Genomic DNA, 10,941 nt, shown 5'->3' with positions numbered 1-10,941 from the left:
AAGGACCTATGGGGCTGAGGGCTCCAGGAACAAAGATCTATGGAGCTAGGAACTCCAGAAACAAGGATCTATGGGGCTGGAGGCTCCAAGAACAAGAAGCGGTGGGGCTGAGGGCTCTGAGAACAAAGATCTATGGGGCTGGAGGCTCTGGAACAAGGATCTATGGATCTGGGAACAAAGATCTGTGGGGTTGGAGGCTCTGGAAAAAGGATCTATGGGGCTGGGAACAAAGATCTGTGGGGCTGGAGGCTCTGGGAACAAGGATCTATGGGGCTGGGGTCTCTGCAGACAAGGGGTCCCCGGGGCTGCGGGTGCCCACCCCGCGCGGCCCCACCCGGGCGCGGTGCAGGGGGCGGTGCCGGGGGCGGTGCGGGGGGCGGTGCGGTGGGGGAGGTGCGGTCCTCCCGCCGGCAGGGGGCGGCAGCGCGGGGCGGGGCGGGGCGGGGCGCGGCGGGCGGCGGAGCTGCCGAGGGGCGGGGCGCGGCGCTGCGGTGAGCGGGGCGGGGGCGCTGCCCCCTGGCGGGCGGGGGTGGGCGCGGGGAGGGGGGCTGTGCAACACGGGGGGGGTGCCGGGAGGGGCTGTGCGATGAAGGGGTGCGGGGGGCTGTGTATTAAGGAGGGGCTGAGCAATGAGGGAAGGGGTGCGGTGCAGTAAGGGGGTGCGGGAAGGGGCTGTGCGATGGGGGGCTGAGCAATAAGAGGGTGTGGGGGGGGCTGTGCAATGAAGGAAGGGGGCTATGCAGTGGGGGGGCTGAGCAATAAGGGGGTGCGGGGAGGGGCTGTGCAATAGCGGGGCTGTGCAATAAGAGGGTGCGGGGGGAGCTGTGCAATAAGGAGGTGTGGGGGGGCTTGCAAGAAGGAGCTGAGCAATGAGGGGGTGCAGGGGGAGGCTGGGCAGTGAGGGAGTGCGGGGGGGCTGAGCAATAAGGGGGTGCAGGGGGGCTGTGCAGTGAGGCAGGCCATGAAATAAGGGGGTGCGGTGCACTAAGGGGGTGTGGAAAGGGGCTGTGCAATGGGGGGGGGTCTGAGCAATGAGGAGATGTTGGGGGCTGTGCAATCGGGGGCCGGTGCAGTAAGGGGGTGCGGGGAGGTGTGTGTGCAATAAGAGGGTGCAGGGAGGAGGCTGGGCAGGGATGGAGTGGGGGGGGGCAGTGCAATAAGGGGGTTCAGGAAGAACCTGTGCAATGAGGGAAGGGGGCTGTGCAATAACGAGGTGTCTGAAAAATAAAGGGGTGCAGGAAGAGGCTGTGCAATGAGGGAAGGGGGGCTGTGCAGTGAGGGGGGGCTGTGCAATAAGGGGGTGCAGGAAGGGGCTGAGCGATGGCGGGGCTGTGCAATAAGGGGGTGCAGGAAGGGGCTGTGCGATGGGGGGGCTGTGCAGTGGGGGGACTGTGCAATAAGGGGGTGCAGGAAGGGGCTGTGCAATGGGGGGGCTGTGCAATAAGGGGGTGCGGGAAGGGGCTGTGCAATGAGGGGAGGGGGGACTGTGCATTAAGGGGGTGCAGTGCAGTAAGGGGGTGTGGGAAGGGGCTGTGCAATGAGGGGAGGGGGGACTGTGCATTAAGGGGGTGCAGTGCAGTAAGAGAGTGTGGGAAGGGGCTGTGCAATGTAGGAGGGCTGTGCAGTATGGGGCCATGGGAAGGGTGCTGCCATGCCGGGGGGTCACAGCTGCAAGGACCCCACGATGGGGTTGCACCCAGTCAGTGACCTGGAATGGGGCTGTGCAATGTGGAGGCTGCACCAGGGCAGGGACAGGAATGGTGTCAGATTGGGGCGACCGTGGGGTGAGCTGGGCGGTGGCAGGGTGAGGGCCACAGGCGTGGGAGGCGGAGGGACAGGTTTGTCCAGGGAGGAGGGTGACAGTGCCAGGGTGTTGGTGACAGTGCCGGGGTGTTGGTGACAGTGTCGGGGTGCTGGAGGTGGCGATGAGGTCTTGGTGACAATGACGGTGCTGGTCCTGGGGTGCTGTTTCCAGTGATCAGGTATCGGTGCTCGTGACGGGGTGTTGGAGCTGGTGATGAGGTCTTGGTGACAGTGCTGGGATGCCGGTGCTGGTGATGGGGTGTTGGTGCTGGTGACCTGAGACTGAGACACGCAGCTGGCATCCCGCAGGGTGGGTGGCGATGGCGTACGATGAGCGGCTGGCCCGCTTCCGCCAGGCCCACCTCAACCCCTTCGACAAGGCTCCCGAGCAGCAGGAGCGCCCCGACGGAGGGGTCCCCGCCCCAGGTGGGTGCTGACTCCCCTCTCTCTGCCCCACGGCGAGGGCGAGCGCGCGGTCCCAGCCCCCCGTGGCGCTCACTCCCTTGCAGCCCAGCAGCCGGATCCGTCCCCGGGGGACCCCGAGGGCACCATGGACCTGGGGCTGGCTGAGGACCACTTCTCCCGCCCCGAGGTGAGTGGGAAAGGGAGGACTGCAGGGCTGGGAGGGGGGAGGATTTTGGGTAGGGGGCTTCTGGCCCACTCTTCTCCTTCTTCTCCCTACAGGGCCTGATCCTGGCATCAGACGTGCAGCAGCTGCGCCAGGCCATCGAGGAGTGCAAGCGGGTGATCCTGGCGCTGCCCGAGCACTCGGAGCGGCAAAAGGATGCGGTGGTGCGGCTCATCCACCTCCGCCTTAAGCTGCAGGAGCTGAAGGTGGAGTGAGACCGGGGCTGGAAGGGTCTCCATGGCTGGAAGGGCCACTCTGACACTCCCCCATGCTCTGCAGGACCCCTGCGAGGACGAGCCCAACATCCGGGTAATCCTGGAGCATCGCTTCTACAAGGAGAAGAGCAAAAGTGTGAAGCAGATGTGTGACAAGTGTAGCACCATCATCTGGGGCCTCATCCAGACCTGGTACACCTGCACAGGTGGGGTTGGGACCCCCTCTACCTGCCCTGCATCCCCATCCTTCCCCCTCATCCCCATGCTGATGTCTGCCTGTCGCCCTCCCAGGCTGCTACTACCGGTGCCACAGCAAGTGCCTGCCCCTGGTGAGCAAGCCTTGTGTGCGGGCCAAGGTCAGCCACCAGGCTGAGTACCAGCTCAGCATCTGTCCCGAGAGCGGGCTGGACAGCCAGGACTACCGCTGCGCCGAGTGCCGCGCCCCCGTCTCCCTCCGTGAGGCTGTGCCTGCTGTGGCGTGGGGCTGGGAGGGTGTGGGGCTGGGGGGAACTGGAGGATGTATGGGGCTGGGCTCCTTTGGGGGCGGTAGGGAGCTGGAGGTTGGGGCTCTGGAGGTGTCTGGGAGCTATGGGGAGCCAGGGGTCAGGGCTGTTTGGGGCTGGGGGAGCTGGGGGTCAGGGCTGTGTAGGGCGGGAGTGGAGCTGGGGGTCAGGGCTGTGTGGGGCTGGGGGGGAGCTGGGGGTCAGGGCTGTGTGGGGCTGGGGGGGAGCTGGGGGTCAGGGCTGTTTGGGGCTGGGGGGGAGCTGGGGGTCAGGGCTGTGTAGGGCTGGAGTGGAGCTGGGGGTCAGGGTTGTGTGGGGCTGGAAGGGAGCTGGGGGTCAGAGTTGTGTAGGGCTGGAGGGGAGCTGGGGGTCAGGGCTGTTTAGGGCTGGGGGGGACCTGGGGGAAGGTGATGCTGGGGACCTGCTGTGTCCCCGGGTACTGCTGCACGTCCCATGGAAGTTGTGTAGTGTGGGGTAAGCGGGGTGTGTTGCGGCACTACTGCTGGTACCGGTGCCAACGCGTGTGCCGCCGCAGGGGGGGTGCCCAGCGAGGCCCGGCAGTGCGACTACACCGGCCTCTACTACTGCAGCAGCTGCCACTGGAACGACCTGGCTGTCGTGCCCGCCCGCGCCATCCACAACTGGGACTTTGAGCCCCGAAAGGTGCCTCTGGCGCGGGGTGGGGGCTTGGGGGTGCCCAAGGTCTTGGGGGCGGATGTTATTGAGGGGGACTGTGTTGCTGGGGGGCGTCCCTGGGGGTCCATGTGCCTGGTTAGTCACTTAGGGGGCTGAGTCCCTAGCAATGGGGTCCTCTAGGGCTGTGTCCCTGAGTGGAGGTTACTTGAGGGGTACTGTGTCCCCAATGCTGTTCCCCTGGCAATGGGGTCCCCAGGGTGGTGACAGTGGGGACAGCCCGGTGCCCGTGGGGTGACGGTGACACCGGCTATGGGTGGGCAGGTGTCACGCTGCAGCATGCGGTACCTGGCGCTGATGGTGTCGCGGCCCGTGCTGAAGCTGCGGGAGATCAACCCGCTGCTCTTCAACTACGTGGAGGAGCTGGTGGAGATCCGGGTGAGTGCAGGGGGGCACAGACACAGGGGGCACTCCCACCCTCCAGGGCAGGAGCTTGGGGCAGTGTGGGGTGAGCAGGGAGGGAGATGGAGCCCTGGCAGCACGGGGGGGAGCGGGGCAGAGTTGGGGGTTGAGGCAGAGGGTGCCCAGACTGCCTCAGGGCTGAACCAGAGCCAGCCTAACCTTGTCCCCATCACACCCCTGTCTCTATCCTGTCCCCAACCTGTCTGCATCCTACCCCTGTCCCAATCCTCATCCCATCCCATTCCCCTCCATGTCCTTATCCCCATCCCTGTTGCCATCCTCATCCTACCCCATCCCTGGCCCTATCCTGCCCCTGCCAATGCCCTTAACTCTGTCTCGGTCCCATACCCATCCTTGTCCCCGTTCCCATGCCTGTCCTCATCCTCGTCCTATCCCATCCCCATCTCTCGCCCTATCCTGCCCTTGGCAATGCCCATAACTCTGTCTTGGTCCCCTTCCCATCTTGTCCCCTCGCAGAAGCTCCGTCAGGACATCCTGCTCATGAAGCCATACTTCATCACCTGCAAGGAGGCGATGGAGGCGCGGCTGCTGCTGCAGGTCAGGCCCTGTGTGGGTGACTGAGCCAGGGGGACCCAGGACCGTGAGGTGGTGCCGTGGGGCACAGCGGGGACAGGCACAGTGGTGACAGGCTGTCCACTTGCAGCTGCAGGACCGGCAGCACTTTGTGGAGAACGACGAGATGTACTCGCTGCAGGATCTGATAGACATCGAGGCCGGGCGCCTGAGCTGCTCCCTGACGGAGATCCACACCCTCTTCGCCAAGCACATCAAGCTGGATTGCGAGGTGAGCTGGCAGCGTGGGGCAGACTCAGCTGCGACCCGTGCGGTGGCTTCTGTGGGGCCAGCACCAGACGGGGCTGGTGGGGACCCTGATGGGCACCGTCAGGACCCTCTGCTCGCTCCCCACGCAGCGCTGCCAGGCCAAAGGCTTCGTCTGCGAGCTCTGCAAAGAGGGCGACGTGCTCTTCCCCTTCGACAGCCACACCTCTGTCTGCACCGACTGCTCTGCCGTCTTCCACAGGTATGGCACGTGCTGGGGACAGCCACGTCCCGCCACCGTGTCTTGTGATGTGGCACCGGGGGGAGAGACACGCGTGGCACTGGGGCCAATGCCATGGGGTGGCCCAGCACTGTCCCCTCCCCACAGGGACTGCTACTACGACAACTCCACCACCTGCCCCAAGTGCGCCCGGCTGAGCCTGCGCAAGCAGTCCCTCTTCCAAGACTCCGGCACCGAGGCAGAGCCCTAAGAGGGGTCCCCAGCCCCGCGGCTGCCCCCCCGCCACAGGGTCCTGGGATGGACACCGGCAGCCCCATAGCTGTTTGGGGACTGGGGGGCAGCCTGCAGGGATGATAGCACTGCCCCAGCTTGGGGGGGGCCTGCGCCTGGTCCCCAGCCTCTCCCCACGGGCAGAGTGATGCCGCTGGAGTGACTCAATAGCTCTCGCCGTCTCTGCGCTGATCCTGCCTGCAGTGGCTGCCTATGGAAGTTGGGGTGCAGGTGGAGATGCGGTGCGGGCAGGGGTCCAGCGCTTTGCATCACGTAGCGTGGGCAAGTGTGCCGGCCGAGCCAGAGTGAAGGGCAATGCAAGGGAGGGCGAGTGCACTGGAATTCGACCAGAGAGCTATCCTGATGGGTCCTGGGACCACTGAAGACCTGGGTTGGGTGTCAGAGGGGTGAGAGGCAGGAGCCAAAGAGACCCCCACACCCTTACAGACACTACTGGGATAACGCTGCTGAGTCTGGGGGGGACTGCCCGGTGTTCCCCCTCCTGCGCCATGGGCACAGCAGGTCCTGGGGGGGCTGTGGGAGCTGGGCAGGTGCCGTGTGGGGTTGCTACTAGCCCCTCACCCCATTCTGTAGCATTAATGAGGCCTCTTTGCGCAACCTAGCACTCGTGTCCCTGCTTTGGCTCGGTGGGGTGGTGGGCACCAGTGGGGCAAGAACTGGGGCTGCCCTGCACCCAGGACGCGTCCCCTCGGGCCTCCCGGTGCTGGTGCTGCGCGTTGGCACCATAGGGGAGGGGATGTGGTGACCACCCCCAGTTTCCCAACCACCAGGAGGGGTTGCAGCCGGTGCTGCCCAGTACCAGGCGGGCTCCCCTTGGACCTGGGCCTCCTCACGTCTGGTGCCCCCCGTCCCTCTGTGTCCCCCACCTCCCCAGCCCCTCCTGTGGTGACGCAGATGGGCAGAGCCGCAGTAGGTCGGTGGGCTTTACCGGAACACAGCGCTGCTACATGAGGACCGGGCACCGGCCCCGCTCTGCTGGGCTGGGGATGCTCGTCCTGCTCCCAGGAGCCACATCTGTGCCACCCCGGTCTGTGGCCGGCCCTGTTCCTCCCTCCACGGGGCTGAACTCTGCCTCGTCGCAGGGCTGCTCTCGCAACCCCGGAGGCTGCTCCGCGGTGCCTCTGGGCGAGCTGCACCCCCACAGCACCAGTCCTACGCCCCAGTCACCCCGGGCTGGGTGGCGGGAACGGGCTCCAACGGTGGTGGGGATGAAGGGAAGCGTCCGGCACCGGTGTGTCCCTGTGTCTGTCCCCTGGCATATCCCCGTGTCCGTTCCCCGGGGCCAGGGCAGCCCCTAGGGCTCCCGTGGCCGCTCGGCGGGCAGGAAGGCGTCTGGTGGTCCTGGTGGCAGCTCTGGGTCACTGAGGTGCTTCTTCTCCCTGCCTTGCTCCCGAGCTCGGGTCCAGGAGGGCGAGCGCAGGTACCCAGCCCTCGGCATCACCTGCGGCTGCAGCCCTGCAGGGACAGATGGCTCAGGGCCTGTGGACAGGCAGACGGACAGGCCGAGGATGGCCACATTGGCTCACCGCCGTGTGACTCTCCGGCCGCGTTCTCTTCGTCGGAGTCGGCGAAGACCTCAGCCAGCTCCTGGTCCGACATGTCGGTCAGCTCGGTCAGGTCCAGCAGGTCAAAGTGCACCTCCAGCGAGGAGACGCTGCTCAGGGGCTCTGCGGGCAGCCGGCCGCGCTCGGGGACCCGACGGGAGGCCCCGGGGACGGGCTGCAGGCAGCGGGGTGGGTGGCATTTGGGGAGCCATGGCGGGGGACGAGGGGCTCGGTGGGGGCAATGGCCAGCTAGGGGCAGGCAGGGACCCCGGGGATAGGCAGGGAATGCTAAGGGTAGGCATGGGATGCTAAGGACAGGCAGGGACCCCAAATGCAGGCAGGAGATTCTATGGGCAGGGGACCCTAGGGGTTGGCAGGGACCTTGGGGCCAGGCAGAGGACCCCCGGGGACAGGCAGGGATTTCAGGGGCTGGCAGGGATACGGGGGACAGGCAGGGGACCGCGGGGATAGGTAGGGACCCCAGGGACAGGCAGGGCTGCCTGTGCAGGGTTGCACTCACGTCTACGCTCGGTGACCTGCAGCAGGCCGGCACTGGGGATGGGGATGCCACCCTGCTCCTCCGCAGGGGCTTCGGGGGGCTCCTGTGCTGGCCCATGGACAGGGGTCCCCACCAGGTGCTCCGGGGCCAGCGGCTCCTTGCTGAGCTCTGTGATAGCAGCACCTGCCGCATCGGTGACGGCAGCTCCATCCCGGGACCCCACAGGGGCTGGGGGGATGGGGACAGGGGGACCCCCGGGAGGGGACAAGGGGGGACAGGCAGAGCTGCCCATGGTGCAGCAGCCGCGGCGCTGGCAGCCGGCAGCCCCACGCCCTGCACCCCCTACCCTGTGCAGCCCCTTTGTGTCGGTGAGACAAAAGCGCAGCCTGTGCCGGAGCCCAGACAAGGGGCGGTTTGTCTCCCTGCAAGAGCCAGCGGGGCCCAAGGCAGCCGTGGCACAGCTCGTGGTTGTGACACTCATGCGGGGCTGAGTGGGCACCAAGGGTGGGCAGGAGACCCTGTGTGCCCAGGGTGGCACTGGGCACCATCACGCCCGAGACCCCAGCGCACCAGGGCTTGGGCTGGGGCAGGACAAAGCCAGCTGCACCCTGGCACCATGTGCCACTGGGTCCTGCCATCGGCGGGCTGCCGGGCGAGGTGGCACAAGAATGGGGTCACCATGGGCTGGGCACCTCCCCCTTCCCCCTGGGATGGTGACAACAGGGCAGGGGACAGAAAAAAAACCAACCCAGAGGAGCAGGGACAGGGAAAAGGACATTATGGGGGTGTTTGGTTCCTGTTCTTGGTACACAGAGCTGCAGGACACCAGCACCCCTGCCCCAATGCCATCCTGACCCTGCAAGGTGGGATCAGGCACCCTGTGCTGCTGGCACCTTCCTTCTGGCTGGAAAACAGGTTCCCCACCCCACTCCAATGTTGTGAAGAGCTCCTTGGTGGGGACACGGAATCTTCCTGCCCCTGCCCACTCCGACCGTCCCACCCCACGTGCCACCACCATGCCCAGCCCCAGTGGGTGACACGGTGGTGTCACCATATGGAGCACATCCTTCCCTGCCACCGGCAACCTCCCAGCCCCGCTTCTCCCTCCCAAGCCCCCACCCACCGGGGTGCTGTTCCCTGCTGCAGAAATCGCCTCTGGCCTCCGCCTGCATGGTTACACTGTGCCACCGGCCACGCCGCCGGCCACGCTGCCCCGCTCCGGGCTGGACTCACCGGCTGCCTGGTGGGGAGCAGGGCCAGCATCAGGGTGTTCTCCCCGCACGCTGCTCTGCTGACTCACGTCAAACTGCAGGGCCAGGCAGCAGCCGGCTCCGGCCACCCCACAGGCATCAGCCCCATGCCCAGCCCGTGCCTGGGCTGGTGGCACTGTCCCCCTGCATGGCTCCAAAGGGCCCAATGCCATGGGAGGGCACCTCTGGGGCTGCCACTGGGACAGGGACCACGGCACAGCCATGTGCAGGGCACACACGGGAGGGACAGGCATGCACGGCACCACCCGTGTCACCAGGCAGCCCCCCTCCAATTCCAGGGTTCTCCTGGCTCCACCAGCATGGCCACCAGCAGGTCCACAAGTGCCCCAGCCCTCCGTGCTTCACTGGGTGCACGCTAAGCACAGGGGTGTCCCCCCCGGAACCCCATATCCTCACCTGGCTTTCCTCCCTGCACCTCAGCCTGCCCCAGGCACGCTGTACTCTGCCCAGGCACCCCATTGCACCCCCATGTTCACTGGACACCCCACAGCACCCCCACGTCCCCTGGGCACCCCACTGCACCCCCAAGTCCACTAGGCACCCTACTGTGCACTCATGTCCTGCAGGCACCCCACAGCACCCTCCAATCCCTCGGGCACCCCGCTGGACACCCCCGCCCCTCCGGGCACCCCTCTGCACTTCTGCGTCCACCGTGCATTCATGTCCTCTGGGCACACCGCTGTACACCCCCGTGCCCCCTGGACCCCTGCATCCCCCCCAACTTCATCCCAGACTCCTGCACAAACATGCCTGCTCGGACACCCCCATGCCCCATCCCCAGCTCCTCTGCCCCCCCCCTGTCCCTCTCTGCCCCTGTCCCCCCTCCATGTGGCTGGGCACCCCCCAGCGTGGCCCCGCACACGCTGCCTTGTGCACATCTGCACCCCACTTGCACAGACACCCCCTGCACCCTCTCCCTTGTGCCCCCCCTGCATCCCCCTACACACCCCCTGCACACCTTTTGCACCCCCTGTCTCCATGCACACCCCCCTGCCCTGCATCCCCCCTTGCACACACACCCTCCTGCACCCCCCTTGCACACACAGCCCCGCACCCTCCCTTGTACAAACCCTTCCATCCCCACTCGCTCCTTCACTCCCTCCCTTGCACAGAAACCCTGCTGCAACCCTTTAGAACCCCTCTTTTGCACGTACCTCCCATCTCCACACGACCCCCCTGCATCCCCTTTGTACCGTCCATCCCCATACACACCCCGTGCACCCCCCTTTGCACAGACACCCCCTCTCCACCCCTCCAGCACCCCTCTTTTGCACAAGCCCCCCCATGTCCGTACACCTCCTCTGCATCCCTTTTGTACCCTCTATCCCCGTACACCCCTCCTTGCACATCCCCCCTCTACCCTGCACACCCTCTTGCACATCCCCCCTGCAACTCCCTTGTACAACCCCTGCATCCCCGTACACCCCCCTGCACCCCGCTTTGCACAGACACCCTCTTTGCACCCCGCTGACACCCCTCACTTGCACATATCCCCCCATCTCCGAACAACCTCCTTGCACCCCCATCTCTGTACACACCCCCTTTTTTGGACAGACACCCTCTCTGCACCCCTCTATCACCCCTCCCTTGCACGTACCCTCCCTCATCCCCGTACACCCCCCTTTCATCCCCCTTGCACCCCCATCCCCGCACACCCCCCCTGCACCCCCTTTGTACCCCCATCCCTGTACACCCCCTGCATCCCCCTTTGTACCCCCCATCCCTGTACTCTCCCTGCATCCCCATTTGCACAGACACCCCCTCCCTTGCACATACCCCCCCCCCATCCCCATTCACCCCCCCTCGCACCCCCGTCCCCGCACACACCCCCTGCGTCCCCCCATCCCCAGCACCCGAAGCCACGGTGATGGGCTCGCGGGTCCGTTCGCCGCTCCTCACCTGCAGTGCCGGCCGCTCCCGGAGCCTCCATGGGCCGGGCCGGTGCCGGTGCCGGTGCTGGGCGGGGCGGGCCCGGTGCCAGCCCGCAACCCGCACGGTCCTGCCCGCCGCGGCGGGGGCGGGGCTGGGGGCGGGGACCGGCCCGGGGTTGGGGGGGGGGGCGAGGCACGGC

The 10,941-nt window shown here is 66.5% G+C and overlaps 2 protein-coding genes across 10 annotated transcripts; one reads left to right on the top strand and one right to left on the bottom strand.

Moving 5' to 3' along the window:
* The first annotated feature begins 455 nt into the window (after positions 1-455).
* DEF8 (differentially expressed in FDCP 8 homolog) lies at positions 456-6,172 on the top strand. Of its 5 annotated transcripts, none has more exons than XM_054078591.1 (12): positions 456-491; positions 1,976-2,229; positions 2,313-2,395; positions 2,488-2,637; positions 2,711-2,852; positions 2,938-3,102; positions 3,685-3,812; positions 4,107-4,220; positions 4,722-4,802; positions 4,909-5,049; positions 5,177-5,286; positions 5,413-6,170. In XM_054078591.1, exons 2-12 carry the CDS (start codon positions 2,124-2,126, stop codon positions 5,513-5,515), a joined length of 1,323 nt encoding a protein of 440 aa, XP_053934566.1. In that variant the 5' UTR covers positions 456-491; positions 1,976-2,123; the 3' UTR covers positions 5,516-6,170. The 5 variants fall into 5 exon arrangements, with proteins under 5 accessions (XP_053934566.1, XP_053934570.1, XP_053934571.1 ...); XM_054078595.1 differs by having other exon boundaries at positions 473-491; positions 2,099-2,229; positions 5,413-6,171; XM_054078596.1 differs by having other exon boundaries at positions 475-491; positions 2,113-2,229; positions 5,413-6,172.
* A 277-nt stretch (positions 6,173-6,449) lies between these two features.
* DBNDD1 (dysbindin domain containing 1) lies at positions 6,450-10,896 on the bottom strand. Of its 5 annotated transcripts, none has more exons than XM_054078601.1 (5): positions 10,770-10,896; positions 8,723-8,839; positions 7,621-7,782; positions 7,083-7,223; positions 6,450-7,011 (listed from the first exon to the last, which is right to left on the bottom strand). In XM_054078601.1, the coding sequence occupies exons 2-5, from the start codon at positions 8,769-8,771 to the stop codon at positions 6,851-6,853; spliced, it is 513 nt and encodes a 170-aa protein (XP_053934576.1). In that variant the 5' UTR covers positions 8,772-8,839; positions 10,770-10,896; the 3' UTR covers positions 6,450-6,850. The 5 variants fall into 5 exon arrangements, with proteins under 5 accessions (XP_053934576.1, XP_053934577.1, XP_053934580.1 ...); XM_054078602.1 differs by having other exon boundaries at positions 8,723-8,835; positions 10,770-10,866; XM_054078603.1 differs by having other exon boundaries at positions 6,451-7,011; positions 7,621-7,767.
* Positions 10,897-10,941: the final 45 nt, after the last annotated feature.

Source organism: Cuculus canorus, chromosome 13 (genome assembly GCF_017976375.1).
Source record: "Cuculus canorus isolate bCucCan1 chromosome 13, bCucCan1.pri, whole genome shotgun sequence".
Lineage (NCBI taxonomy): Eukaryota > Metazoa > Chordata > Aves > Cuculiformes > Cuculidae > Cuculus > Cuculus canorus.
Note: the sequence above shows the minus strand (reverse complement) of the source record. Positions and strands in the feature narration are given on the sequence as shown.

Excerpts from the sequence above, each read along its gene's own strand:
- DEF8 (XM_054078596.1), top strand. The coding sequence starts at position 2,124 with ATGGCGTACGATGAGCGGCTGGCCCGCTTCCGCCAGGCCCACCTCAAC. Across the intron at positions 2,396-2,487 it reads ACCACTTCTCCCGCCCCGAG|GGCCTGATCCTGGCATCAGA; the intron begins GTGAGTGGGAAA and ends TTCTCCCTACAG. Across the intron at positions 5,050-5,176 it reads ACATCAAGCTGGATTGCGAG|CGCTGCCAGGCCAAAGGCTT; the intron begins GTGAGCTGGCAG and ends CTCCCCACGCAG.
- DBNDD1 (XM_054078601.1), bottom strand. The coding sequence starts at position 8,771 with ATGCAGGCGGAGGCCAGAGGCGATTTCTGCAGCAGGGAACAGCACCCC. Across the intron at positions 7,783-8,722 it reads CAGCAGGGAACAGCACCCCG|GTGCTGCTATCACAGAGCTC; the intron begins GTGGGTGGGGGC and ends CCGATGCGGCAG. Across the intron at positions 7,224-7,620 it reads GCAGGTCACCGAGCGTAGAC|AGCCCCTGAGCAGCGTCTCC; the intron begins GTGAGTGCAACC and ends GGCTGCCCGCAG.